This window comes from Panicum virgatum, chromosome 9N, assembly GCF_016808335.1.
Source record: "Panicum virgatum strain AP13 chromosome 9N, P.virgatum_v5, whole genome shotgun sequence".
Taxonomy (NCBI): domain Eukaryota; kingdom Viridiplantae; phylum Streptophyta; class Magnoliopsida; order Poales; family Poaceae; genus Panicum; species Panicum virgatum.
The window spans coordinates 27,410,141-27,424,623 of NC_053153.1; the positions used below are offsets into that span (position 1 = coordinate 27,410,141).

At 46.7% G+C, this 14,483-nt stretch overlaps 1 protein-coding gene and 1 long non-coding RNA gene across 3 annotated transcripts; both read right to left on the reverse strand.

Annotated features, from left to right (window-relative positions):
• Window positions 1-1,675: 1,675 nt before the first annotated feature.
• LOC120690687 (pentatricopeptide repeat-containing protein At1g10270-like) lies at window positions 1,676-7,905 on the reverse strand. 2 transcript variants are annotated; one of them, XM_039973432.1, is made up of 2 exons: window positions 5,281-7,905; window positions 1,676-2,164 (listed from the first exon to the last, which is right to left on the reverse strand). In XM_039973432.1, exon 1 carries the CDS (start codon window positions 7,804-7,806, stop codon window positions 5,416-5,418), a length of 2,391 nt encoding a protein of 796 aa, XP_039829366.1. In that variant the 5' UTR covers window positions 7,807-7,905; the 3' UTR covers window positions 1,676-2,164; window positions 5,281-5,415. The 2 variants fall into 2 exon arrangements, with proteins under 2 accessions (XP_039829366.1, XP_039829365.1); XM_039973431.1 differs by lacking the exon at window positions 1,676-2,164 and adding an exon at window positions 3,972-4,386.
• A 1,473-nt stretch (window positions 7,906-9,378) lies between these two features.
• LOC120693543 lies at window positions 9,379-11,655 on the reverse strand. Its single transcript, XR_005683015.1, has 6 exons — window positions 11,460-11,655; window positions 11,156-11,360; window positions 10,524-10,661; window positions 10,163-10,219; window positions 9,999-10,057; window positions 9,379-9,846 (listed from the first exon to the last, which is right to left on the reverse strand). It is a non-coding gene; the product is annotated as an uncharacterized LOC120693543 (long non-coding RNA).
• Between the last annotated feature and the right edge of the window lie 2,828 nt (window positions 11,656-14,483).

Here is a 14,483-nt window from a genome sequence, read left to right on the forward strand (position 1 = left end):
CCAGAACGCTTGTTTGAGTTGATCAGCGAACCTCTTCAGCACCGGTTGAACCGATGCCCCTACGGAGCATGCACCGGTGCAATGACGCAAGCGTGGATACTGTGTCAGAACTCCAACGGCTACTTCTTTGACACAGAGAGACCGGTTGAACCGATGCCCATATTTTCTATACCGTCGGTTCTTCCGGTGGTCACGGTTTTTCTGCAGAAAACTTCCAACGGCTATGTGACCTCCTCCACTCTATATAAGGGTACCCCCTGGTTCATTTCAGTTGCCTTTGACACCTTGAAAACCTGAGGCCACCCTTGAGAAGAAGAGATAGAGCTTTGAGCAAAAGAGAGAAGATCTAGTGCTTAGTTTGTGCTTCAACCTTGAAGAACTCATCCATTGCAAGTGTAGCAAGTGTGCTTGAGCTAGGGCCAACTGAGTGTAGGTCAAGTGAAGGCTTAGGAACTTGTTACTCTTGGTGTTTGGCAGCACCTAGACGATCTTGGTGATCGAAGTGTTTCTCGCGGAGCTTGCCAAGGATTGTGGGAGCCCGGAGAAGAAGATTGTACGTGGCTTGAGCTCCACCACGCCGGGATGGTGAACGGAGACTCTTAGTGAGCGCCCAAGTCTCGGTGACATGGGAGGTGACAAGACTCTTAGTGAGTGTCACAACGTGGATTATGGGTGTGTGCCAACACATCGACACCACGGGAAAAATCCGGTTGTCTCTTGCACTCTCTTTCTTTCAAGCACTTACTTTCATGCATTCTTTCATGTGCTTGACCTTAGAGATCATAGCTTAGCTCTACCTTGCTTAGTTTCATATCTTTGTTAGCTTGTGTAGTTTGGTTTGTTTAGCCGGTTGGTGAATTGAGCCTTACTAGCATTGCATAGGTTAAGTTTGTTTTATCTTTCTTAGAAATTTGAAAAAGGCCCAATTCACCCCCTCTTGGTCCATCGATCCTTACAACAGTTACCTAGACTGGAAACTAAGTAATTATGTCAAATGAGTTTTATGGTGATAAACTCTCCTCACATCCTATGGAACTCCATCATTCTCTCTCATTGTCATGTCTGAAAAATTGATGATATTTAATATCATAAAACTCTCCATAGAACTCCCATTGAGACTGGCCTCAGAGATTGGTAGGGCCTGACAAGTGACAAGGTCGGGCCTAGGGATGGCAATTTTACTCGCGGGTGCGGGTACCCGCGGATACCCGACTCGACGAGTGATGGTATGGGTATGAACTTTTACCCGCGGGTATCCGACTCGACGAGTGATGGTATGTGTATGAAATTTTACCTGCGGGTATGGGTATGTGTATGAAATTTTACCCGCGGGTATGGGTATAAAATTTTACCCGCGGGTAGAACGCGGGTAAAAAATTTTACCCGCATGTACCCAACGGGTACCCGAAATACAAAAAATAATTTAGTAAACTCATATCATTCACAAATTTATGTCTCATTTTCTTGTGATTGTATGAACTAAAAAGATGGATAGTGAGATTGTGTGAACTAATAGATTGAAAACGACATTTACATTTTGCTTATTATTTGTAGTGAAGAGCATAATCATTGCTACGTTTTTTAGATGAAATACATAACTAGAATTGAACGCATATACTTGCATACAACTACAAAATAGATGTTGAAAATAAGAAAAAAAGTGCAAGATGATCCGTTTAATTCTACTAATGCTTTGCGTTTGTCTATATGGATGATAAATTCAAAATATGCTAGTCAATTCGACCAAATCATAGGTTACTTATGCTATTATTAAAATACCCGATGGGTACCCGAAACCCGACCCGTACCCGGTGGGTATGAGTATGGGTATAAAATTTTACCCGCTAAACTTCGCGGGTATGAGTATTGCCTTCGAGTTTCGAGTATACCCAACCCGTTGCCATCCCTAGTCGGGCCCATGTTGCATGTTCGGGATTGGCCAGCTTGGCAAACCAGCAGGCCATCCGTCTACTTCTCCTCAGCCCAACCCATTCAGTTCCACAGCCCAAGAAAACGAGCCCATTCACCGTCTTTGTCCGTCTCCCACAAAAAGGAAAACCCCACGCCCTGCCGCAAAACCAGCATGAAATGATTTGCTTCTCGCTTCATCAAAAACTTTAAAAATGATTTGCTTCTGTCTGCCTGCCGTCCTCCCTCTCCACCCCTACATCACCAAGAAAATTGCAATTATAAAACACCAAACAATAAGTTTCGCCATTATAGGACACAAAACATCGACTTCACTAAAATGACCTTTGAAACATTAGCACATTGTTATACATGACATTTGATCCTTTTAATCCATTTGTGTGACAACCCACCTTATTATGAGCATAGATTAACTCTAACAAATTAGAGTTAAGAAGAAAAAGTAGGAAGAAAAGTTAAACTGAGTCAAATATTGGTCAAACCTGTAACACCCTGGGTGTTTAATGTTTCATGATGGTTATTAAGTTGTTAAGCAAGGCATTTGGAGATGAATGAGTCATTATGAGCCAAATATTATTTTTGGGGTCAAACTTGACCAAGTCAACATTTTAAGTTCCAAAAGTTGGAAAGTTCAATCAAAATATAGGATGGAGAGTTTGAAATATTTAAAACTTAGTGGAAGCATTATTGGGGCCAAATCCAAGTTGCAAGTGCCTCAAATCAAAAAGCAAAAGGAGAGAAATTAGAGTTTAATGTTTATGATTTGAAAACTGCAAGTCTGAAAACAGCAGCAGTTAGGTGTTTTGAGATTCAATTCTGGGAAAACTTTTCTTAAGCACATGGGTTGTATAGATGCATCATGGGACATTCAAACCTTAGACAACATATAAAGGTGATTTGTGGACAAGGGAAGGAAGGATTGGATGTTTATATCGGAGCTCCAAAGTTGAAACAAATGCTGTCAGTTAGCACCGCTGAACTGAAATCTTTCCCAAGTCTGAAGTCTAAATAACAGTGGAAATAGGCAAATAGCCAACTTTGAGCAAGAATAAAATGATAGTCTGTGTAGAAACTTTTGGTGAAAAGTATCAAAATGGAAACTTGGATGTTTACGCTTTACATATGTGTCATTGGTTCTCATGGAAAATGGTAGCAAGGTGTTCAAATTTAAATTCAAAAATGGGTAATTTGAATTGGAAGTCTGAAATTCTGAATGTAACCTAAACCAGCCATGTTCAGAGCAAATTTAACTGTCTTAGAGGCAGAATTAGAGGAGGTGCCTACAAATAAAAATGTAGCCAATAATCCCAGATACAACTTTTTATTTTGGCCGATTTCAAAGTTTGGTAGCGTAATTTGGAGAAACAGAAGCTTAAACATATGCAGTCAGTTCTGACTTCTACAATGTCTGCTCGAGTCTATCCTCTTCCAGTGCGCCGTGGAGATGAGTTCCCGGGCGAATTCAAAGTGCTCACGCGTCGAGCATGAAGTAGATACACGTCCAAGCAAGCAGGCAGGTGCTGGCAACCAGATCAGGGTGAAATTTTTGAATAAATACTGCGGTCATCGTCATCCTCCCGCCATTCCAATCCCCACGTCGAGCTCCCGTTCAACGTCAAGTTCATCGCCCTCTATTTGATCCAATCAAATTCCTTTGAACCACACCATCACCACCCATCCACGAACCCATCTGAGCAAACCCCAAACCCTGCCGTACCCTTTCGTCGCTGGGCACCGTGTGCTCTGTTTTACGTCCGTCGTTGCACTGAAAGCTTTGGGTCGCCGGTGAGTCCCAGGTTCTGGGTGTTGGGGGTCAAATTATCCTTTGTGAGAATTACACCACGTTTAAGGTACCAAAGAAGTATTTTAATTTTGAGTGGGATTTTCAGCTTCCAAAGACCTTTATTTGCACTTGGAACATTCTGATAGATTAAACCCTGATAATATGATTTCACCGAAAAAACACCCGTCGAGTCTGGTTCCACCAAAATCCATCATCTTCATGAGTAAGGGCAACCGTTGCAAAATGTGAAGCCAAGTTGTTCCACATCACTAACTTGCTGCCTATTACTTTAGAGGAATATGCTTATATACAAAGATAGTTCAACATGCATAGATGATAGATCATTAATGGCATACAAAACCAAGCACTAAAGCTACCAGGTTCAGACGTTCGTGTTTAGCTCGTGATGAGCAAGATCAAACCCGAAGGTAAATGCCTCACTGGTCAATGTCTATACGGCAAAAAATTTAAATGACGAGCTCCAACATGCAGCACTACAAGTTCATTACAAGTTCACAATCAATTAATAAATCAGTCACAACCAAAAGGACAGGCATCAGAATCATTCATCAATTGATCCTTGCAATTGATTTGTTCCAGCAGGTTGCACTTCACCAAAAAAAAAAACAGCTCCTGTGGACTTCTTGAACACATGAATTCTAAATTGCTAGTTCCTACATGAGCACAAACACACATTAGTATATGGAATCAATCATTGAGTAACTCATTTCTATTCAGATGCATTACAACAAGAGCATATTAAACCAGAAACTGGAACAATCATTTTTTTTCAATCTATAAAGGAATATCAGAAGCATTTAAAAGAACCACTAGTCCCTATTCAGATTTCAGAAGCAACTACTTTGACAGCAAGACAGGTTTTACCTACAGCAACTCTAAACATTCATGCATTCCAGCAGTAAGGTGCAAACCAATCATTTATGCATTCTAAAGTATCTCCAAACAGGTATTAAAATCAGAAGTAATCTCTGGTAAGAAATAGTAAAAATCAAGTAATCTCTGGCAAGACAGGTTCTTGGTCGATGCAGCAGCCCCAGGCTTGAGGAGGCGTCGCTTCTTTGCAGTGGCTGGAAGGCTGCGGAGGGGCCGCAGCACTGGCCCGCGGAGGCAGGCAGTGCTAAATTGCATCCATATGCTCTTATTTCAAAACTTTTTTTTGTGTGTTTTGGTGACATTTTGTACTTTTCCTGAATCAGGCCCAAGAAAAGGACCTTTTGGATGCACTTGTTTTCTGAAATATCATATGACGGTAAGTCACTTCGTAGAATCCTTTTAGTTTAAGTTAAATTTGATCTATTTGGCACTTAACGCATGAACTAATACGTTATAATTTTATAAAAATAAACTAGTCCAGATTCCGCAGAAATGGAAGATATAATAATGATATCAGGAGAAATGCAAGGAAAAATGTTGATGGTAATGCCCATCAAAATCCACGAATTCTGAAGATTTCAGCTATCCATTTATTTAAAGAAAGCCAGCATAGTCTACTAATCACGAACTGGAACTGTCCCACGGGATTAGCAAGAAAGGGGAAACAAACTTACAAATATTTAAGGGGTTTGAGCAGGCTGTGAATACTTCAGACTTCAGTGGATTGTGGATATGACAAACTTTGACCCTTTGTCAACTTCAGTGCTCGATCGAAGTACCCTTCCTTGCATAAGGATTTGACGAGGATTTCAAAGGTTGCCATTGCTTTGTTGCCAATATGAACCGCCAAACTTTGATTCACCTTCAGTTGTGCTTACATCAGTCTGCCCATGATGAGCTGCAAAATTTGATTGTTGCTCCGCACGAGGAAACCCATTGTTATTTTGGACCTGTGGCACACCAAAATCTGCCTGGTGTTGTGGCAAATGAGAAGCATGTGGCAGCCCTTGAGGACTGCCATACCCCAGCTGGCCTTGGGGTGATCCATAACTCTGGCTCCAATGTGTACCATGTGAAGGTTGGCTTTGGGAAGCCACATATGCAGGCTGTGCAGGTGGTACTTGATTTCCAAATCCTACTTGTTCTTGGTGAGGCGCAAAGCCATATCCTGACTGAGGCAGCTGGGAACCATACCCCGCTTGTGATTGATGGTTGCTATACCCTGATACACCCTGAGAAGCACCAAACTGTGGCCGTGGTGGCTGAGGGGAAGCAACTGCAAACTGTACATGCTGAGGTGCACCATATCCTGGGTGTGGCGCTTGAGGAGCACCAAAACCTGAATGCCATTGCCGAGATGAGTCAAACTCAAGCTGATGATTTTGAGTGTCTTTAAATGCTGGCCGTTGCTGTTGAGAGTAACCAAATCCAGGCTGCACTGGTGGAGCTGACCTAAAGCCAGGTTCTTTCCCATGAGCAACACCAATTGCATTGCGAGGGCGACTCTCTGTTCTCGGCTGATACTCTGTCCTTGGCTGAGGTATTGACAAAGGCTTTTCTTCAAAAGCTTTCTCAATTTCTTCCTGGCGATGAGACTTCTTGAAAATGTCAACAACAGACTCACGGAACTCCTGAGGAGGCACAACACCACCCCTTGCCATGTCCATCACTAGGTCCCGTGCTCGATCCAAGTCCCCTTCCTTGCATAAGGCTTTGACAAGGATTTCAAAGGTTGCTGTGTTTGGTTTGATCTCCTTGTCAGGCATCCTCCCATACACCTTCAAGGCATCATCAATCCGGCCAGCCTCCGTAAGTCCTTCAAACATACGGTTGAAGAAACCAATATTGAACTTTGGCCCGTGCTCCCTCCCATCTGCCATTTTATAGAAATACTGCATGGTATCTTCCACACGGCCTTCCTTGAAGCACGAGTTGACAAGGTAAGTATAGGTGTACACATCTGGAAGGACCGACTTGGTCTCCATCTCTTCAAAGAGCATCTCTGCCTCAGCAAGCATCCCGTTCTCACAGAGCTTACCAATGATGTTGTTGAAGCAACCAACATCCATCTGGACATTCTTTCTGGGCTGGCGGTGAAATACCTCGATTGCCTGCTGGAACTTGCCCTCCTTAAAGCACTGGTTGACCATGACATTGTAGGATTCGGCGTTGATGCCAATGAAGCTTGGTGGTGTGTGGTTGTCGATCATGGTCTCCCACAGGTCGTTGGCCTCCTTGTCCTTGCCATGCTTGAAGAGTGTCTCGAGCAGGACATTGCAGGTGGCCGGCGTCATCTTGAAGCCCCGTGCGAGCAGGGACTGGAAGTTGTCCATGGCCTCCTTGTCCTTGCCCTGCTTCCAGTAGCCCTCCATGAAGGTGGTGTGGACGACGCCGTCGTAGACGGCGCACTTCTCCGTGAGCTCGTTGAAGAGCTCGAAGGCCCTGCCCCAGTCGTCGAGGTCGATGTAGCCAGCGATGAGGTTGTTGTAGACGAGCGAGTCAGCACCAGCGCGTTCGAGCATCTCACGAAGGAGGTCCCGGGCGTCGCCGATGCGGCCGGCAGCGACGAGGCCCTTGGTGAGGTGGCGGTAGGTGACGGCGGAGGGGGAAAAGGGCGCGGACGCGAGCATGTCGCGGTACACCTGCATCGCGTCGTCCACGCGGGCGGCCTCGACGTGGGCGAGGATGAGGGTGTTGTAGGTGACGATGTTGGGGACGATGTTGGAGCGGCGGAAGAAGAACTCGAAGAGGGCGACGGAGTCGGCGTGGCGCCCGGCGCGGACCATGGCCGCGGCGACGGCGTTGCAGGTGAAGACGGTGGGCCGGACGCGGGAGGAGACGGCGGCGCGGGCGGCGACGGAGGCGCCGTCGAGATCCCCAGAGCGGATGAGGGCCTGGACGCGGTTGTGGAGGCTGAGGCGCGGGCCCACGAGCGCGGAGGTGGTGTCGGGGAGGCGGGGCGCGTTGGGGTCCCGCGGGGGAGGCGGCCCGCGGCGGAGGGCGTTCATCGGCGGCTCGACGCGGAGCCGGCGCTTGCGGCGGCGGCGCTCGGCGGCGGCCTCCTCGGCGGAGGAGAAGGCGAAGTGGCGGCGCCCCATGGGGGTGAGGAGCCTCGCAAGGGTGGGCGGTGGTGAGGATCCGATCGCGGGGGCGGGGAAGGACGGGGGGTGGAGGTGGGACAGGCGGCGGTAGAGCGCCATGTCCGCCTGTGGTGGTGGTCGGCGGCGGCGGTGGCGGTGGCGGCGGCGGGAGGAAGGAAGGAGGCAGTGAGTTGAGGGGGCGTGCGGCCTGATGACTAGAGTGGGTGCAAGGCCGCTTCGTTATTTGGGCTGGAATCTCCAGGCCCATATTCAGGACTCCCTCTGCTGTGAGCTGTCCGCTCCACTCCTCTCCCCTCCCCTCCGCAGCTCCACGCCTCCACTCTATTTTCTAGGGGTGTCTATTCCTTGCACTATGCAAGATTAGACCAATTCATCGCAGAGGCGAGCACCTGCGGCCGCCCCGCCATCAACCACCTCCCCGGCTCCGGCGGCCTCCGCCACCTCCGCACCGCCCTCCACCATCACCACGCTAACCAATCTCGCCGCCGCGCCGTCGATCCACCACCGCTGCAGCCTTCTCTCGCCCCCGCCGCCAGCCTCCGCCCACCGAAGGTCCTACTCTGCCCGGCCGGCGGCGCTCCCGCGCCGCCTTGCCCTCCGCCGGCCGAACCGCCGCCGCCGCCGGGCCGCCGCCGCCCCCGGCCCTCTCCTCTAAGTCCGGCAGCCATGGAGCCCGCCCCAGCCCCCAGCAACCCGAAACCCTAAAGCTCCGCTGCCTCCCGCTGGCGGCCGCTCTGCCCACTTACCACCCATTCCCGCCCCCTCCCTCTCCCCCCTTGCTCGCTGGGGCAGCGCCCCCTCCCCTGTCGCGAGGTAGAAGAAGATCAGGGGAGGGGCGAGCATTTCTGCGACACGGCGACAAAAAATCGCGCGCGCAATGAATAGATTCGGCGCCATTTTCCACCAAACCCTACAGAGGCGGAGAGAGACGAGAGAGATGGCTGTCGCAATGCTACGGGACCTCAAGTATGCCGTCGGCTCCTTACTGGGCAAGGTTCGCCCGATTCCTCGTTCCCACGAACCGCCTCCTGACTTGCTGCTAGCCCTCTTTCCCCAATTCTAGGCGCCGCGGCTCGCTGATGGAATTGGTTTTGTGACCTTGCGTTGCGAATGTGGCAGGGGGAGGTGATGCAAGATCTGGAGTACTCCATGCGTTCTAAGGTAACCTCTTCTGCGAGGAATCGCATCATCCCCCTATCCAAATTTCTATTTTGTTCTTGCCCGTGGTGGCGGTTTCTTCATTGATCCGAATGTGCTTCTGGATTCTGATCTTGTAGGGCGAATTGACCCCATTGGAGGAGGCGAGGCTCCAGGCATGCACCGGGATTGCAACAAGGGGATTCACCGCAAGCACAGTAATTTACAGTTTCCTTGGGTGGTTCGTGACCGGCAGTAGGTGCCTCCCCCCTATTCTTATTCTTGATACTGGGATGTGGTGCGTTGATTGAAATATACGAAAATTGCTATTATAGGACTCCAAACATGTGGCTTCGCTATTATAGGACTCTTAACATTGGCTTCGCTAAAATAGGATCCGAAACGTTGTGGCTTCGCTATAAACCGCCATGCAAATGGGCTGAAATCCAAACTGAACCCACACCAACCCATGTGCAGCATTAAATGATTAATTTACCCACCCCAACCTTTTTGTTGACGTGCAAAATCCAAACCACACCAAACCTTGACTTCATTTCACCCCAGGTCTAACCAAACCAAAGCTTTATCCATGGGTTCCACCCATTAAATAACCATTCCTAGATAACAGATTCACTTTTGCCACCGTTCAGCTGCCGGGCGGCTGCTGCTGCGGCTGTCACCGTTCGGCTGCCGGGCGGCTGCCACTGCTGGTCGGGTGGCAACTCTGTTTTCAACCAATCAAACACCACCCATACAGATGCTTACATGTCAACATGTGCCATTAGCTACGTTACAGCAGGGTGACACTAGGTCATGAGTTAAAGAGAATCTGAATCCAGCGACAGCAAGAATTATTACAATATCTTGGAACCCGACACAACCAATCAGACCACCAAAAGACTCAGGCAAGTGATTGGAAGAGCTTGTATGATGATGAAGCATCCAACAACTAGAACAAGAGAACTTCACCAACTGCAGACTTCAAGCTGAACAAACTGAAACCTGGAAACAATATCATCAAAAAATAGTAGAGGTTTGTCAATTGAACTTTCAGAAATACTTTTCAGTCAAATATATTGGCTCCCATATGCATGAGGACTAAAGTGTTAAATATTTTGCATTAATATAACTGGACAAACTAAAGCATAACTTACATGAGCACTAGAACTTCACAAGAGTGCAGTATCTTGACCTCCAAATGATATACTTGTATCTAATAGATTGACCAATATTATTCAAGGACTTATTAGTACTAACCATGCAGGTAACAAAAAAAAATTGATGAAATTTCATCTAGAATGAGTGTATTGGGATGTACCTGATGGAATGACCAAGGTGGAAGTATTAATTGGCTGATCTTCACGAAGCTCTTGACCTGCAATGCATGGCATTCTTATTATAGCTTAACTTATGCTAGGTTGATTCAATGATTCAATCATATAACTTATGCTAGGTTGATTCGATGATTCAATCATACACCTGTCCAAAACTGTCTTTTAAAGGAACACCTCTCTAAGGAACTAACTCAATTTTGTTTGTCACAAAGCACTAAGTAAACTGGAGCAGACCTCCATAGGCATAACCATCTTGCAGTTTAGATGAACATAGCAAGCTTATCACAGCGGAAAATAATACATTAAAACTTAGGTGTGTGTACGTAGACAAGGGATGATCTGTACCTCTTCATCAATCAACACCAGGTCACTATATGCAGTAATTTTGATTCATCATGTGGATCATAGAAGTCCTAGAATCTGTCACACTAAGCCCTCACTGCACTTTCCAAGCATAAGACCAGGAATCAACCTGTCACCCATCTGTAGGCATAGGATGAGAGGTGGAATTAGTACAACAGACATAGAGGACAAGCAGAGATCGTGGTAAGGTTCATACATGATATCAAAATCAGATTAAAAAAAGGGATGTCCCATGCAAACTGAAGTTATCCAATTATCCCAGATTTAAAAGCATGCCCCATACTATCCCTGTTACCGTAGAGCTATAATTTTCACCCATGGCTAACAAGAGTACTAATTCTAAAATCATAGATACCAGCCCAAACCCAAGAAGATTGGAAGATCAACGAAGAGCTGTAGTGTACCGCACAAATTTCATCTTTCAGGCTCTAAATGCCACTGAAAGGAAAGTCTGCGCTAGTCGTCAGGTTCAAGAAAAAGTGAAACTACAGTCCAACCATACACGCTTGAATTGGACTATTCCGAACTACAGCTAAAATGATCACGCAACAAACAAATCCTCAATTGAACAACTATAATTAAAAGGGACTAAAAGGAATGGTCCTACTCCATACCGTGCGGTCAAGGAACTTGAGGAGGTCGAGCGGGACGGCATGGAAGCGATCGTAGACTGGCCCCACGACAGCCTTGACGGTGCCCTCGATGTGGTCGACGCCGGGGCAGAGCGGCCAGCACCTGCGCCGCCGCCTGCTGCACGAACTCGAGGTACCGCAGCCTCTCCTCCTCCTGGGTAGCCGCCCTCTCGATCGTCAGCTCCTCCTGCGAATCAAGAACACCCCAAGAATCAGCACCACGTGAAACAGGACAAATCTGAAAAGGACCTGCAAGAAATGAAGGGGAGGGAAGCAGGTGTCGGACCTGCCGAGAAGGACCACGATCTGGACCACCTCGCCGGCGGCGGCACCTGCACGCGATCGGTGGCAGCAATGAGGGTGGCAGCACCGCGGGGAAGCAGCAGCGAGGCAGGGAGTGGAACTCGTGACTCGTGTGGCCGAAGCGGCGGCACTCGCAGGGAAGCAAGAGGTAGGGTTCGTGGAACTCGTGAGCCCGAGAAGGATTCGAGGAGCCCTTACAAGGAAGCTATGGTTACAGCCCGTAAAAAATCGAATGGGTGCTATCCACACCAAGTTAGGACCGAACTGAAGGCGGGCGGCGTCGTTGGGACAATCGATGGCGGTCAGCGGCGTCGATCAGTACTGACTCGAGCGGCGGAAGGAGCGCTTACGTGATTAGATCGGTACGTGATTAGATCGGTGTGTCGATGAGAATAGGAAGGGTAATACGGTCATTACGAGAAATACATGTATTTAAGACTGAAAAATAAGATTAAAATGGACACATTGTCATGAAATACAAGCCACAAAGTTTCGGATTCTATTTTAGCAAAGCTGATGTTAGGAGTCCTATAATAGCGAAGCCATATGTTTGGACTCCTATAATAGCAATTTTCTCAAAATGTACTATGGCGCACGAGGAACAATCTCATAGCAAAAAGAAAAGGTGGGGTGTTCTTGGATTACACCATGAAGTATGCCGTTGGGTAGGATATCTTATGAATTGTCAATTTTCACTTATGATATTTTCTTGGTCCATACCTGCTCAAGGACCAGTCTGATCGACATACATTGTGTTGATAAGTACAGAGGGTATGCCGATTGTGTGTGGTGTTAAGAGTGCTTAAGGTTCATGTCATGCCAGCAGCATGGTTGTGACCTTATGTCAAGCTTACTCATGAAAGCCTTTCAGCTAACGAAACACTTAACGATGCCAAGTCTATCTATTCCGAGCAGGCCGGCAGGGCTGGGAAGCAACTTGCACAATGCACACATAGCACAAAGAGTTGGTATAATCTGGCTAGACAGCACATCTATTATGGAAACTATGGACACTGGATGTCTCGAAACGTGGAATCTTTTAATCAACACTAGTGGTGCTATTAATGACGTTTCCTATGCAATAATTAGTGGAAACTTGGCAACGACATTGGTGTGTTCCTGCAACCCTTGATGAAGGATCTCTTACTACTCTGGAAAGAAGAAGGTGTACGTGTGTGAGATGAGTATAAATAGGAGTCCTTCAACCTTTGAGCTTTGCTTTTTGTATGCATCAATGATTGGCCTGCACTTGCAACACTTTCGGGACAGTCGAACATGGGATACATGGCCTGCACCCACTGTTATGATGAGACTTATATCATTTATTTGAAACACTGTAAGAAGTGCGTATACATGGGCCATCGCCGATTCCTTCCTACCGATCACCCCCTAATAACCGAAGGGAAGCATTTCAAAGGAGAGTCCGAAACTCGTCCTAATCCTCTATTCTGTAATGGAAAGCGTGTGTTCTCGATGATCAAGGATGTGAAGGTAGTATTTGGAAAGGGTCCCGGTAGCCAACCTGTTCCCAAGGATGACCAGGGACATGTTCCAATGTGGAAGAAGAAGTCTATATTGTGGAACCTACCTTATTGGCAAGTCTTACAGGTTCGCAATGCAATTGATGTGATGCATCTGTCGAAGAATCTTTGCGTGAATCTACTAGGCTTCCTGGGAGTGTATGGTAAGTCAAAAGACACATTGGAAGCAAGGCGCGACATGCAGCAGCTAGTTGGACGACAAGGCTTGCAACCCGAGAAGAGAGACAAAGGATGCCACTATTTAAAACCTGCCAGCTATAATCTGAGCAAAGAGGAGAAGGAAAGTATGTTCGATTGCTTGAACAGTATCAAGGTCCCGTCTGGGTACTCCTCAAATATACAGGGCATAATAAATGTGAAAGAGAAGAAAATCCAAAACTTGAAGTCCCATGACTGCCACGTCCTGATGACACAATTACTTCCGGTTATACTGAGGGGTGTTCTACCGGAAAATGTGAGATTGGCAGTTATAAAGCTTTGTGCGTTCATGAAAGAAATTTCGCAAAAAAGCAATTAATCCAAATAATCTAATAAAGCTGCAGAAAGACATTGTCGAATATCTTGTCAGCTTCGAGATGGTCTTCCCACCTTCCTTCTTCAATATTATGACACACCTTCTAGTTCATATTGTGACAGAAATAACTATCCTGGGTCCTGTTTTTCTACACAATATGTTCCCTTTCGAGAGGTTCATGGCCGTATTGAAGAAGTACATGCGCAAACCTTCTCGCCTAGAAGGATGCATTGCTAAGAGCTATGGAACAGAGGAGGTCATTGAGTTTTGCTTTGACTATCTTCCTGATCTCAATCCGATTGGGCTCCCCGTGTCACACCATGAGGGGCGACTAAAGGAAAAAGACACACTAGGAAAGAAATGTAATATGAACATCCCTTGTAGTGAATTCAGCCAAGCAAACTTCACGGTTCTTCAGAATTCATCCAAGGTGGCTCCATATATTGATGAGCACATGAATATTATACGATTCGAAAATCCATAGAAGAATTTTGGTTGGATTACACACCAACATATAAAAACTTTTGACGGCTGGTTCAGACGAAAATTATTGAGCAACAACACAGTTGATCAAGAACTTCAATGGCTGGCCAGGGGACCATCAATAAACGTCCAGCAATACCAAGGGTACGAAATCAATGGGTATACATTTTACACTAGAGCTCAAGATAAAAAAAGCACCAACCAAAACAGTGGTGTCCGTATGTGTATAGTAAACAGTAATGGAGAAAAGAACAACTACTATGGTGTCATAGAGGAGATATGGGAACTTGAATATGGACCCATAGTTGTCCCTCTGTTTCGTTGCGAATGGGTGGCTGGAGGAGGTGTAACGAATGACCGGTATGGGATGACCATAGTCGATTTTAAAAAGATTAGATATAAAGATGAACCATTCGTTCTAGCCAAGGATATGACACAAGTGTTCCATGTGAAGGACATGTCGAGCAAA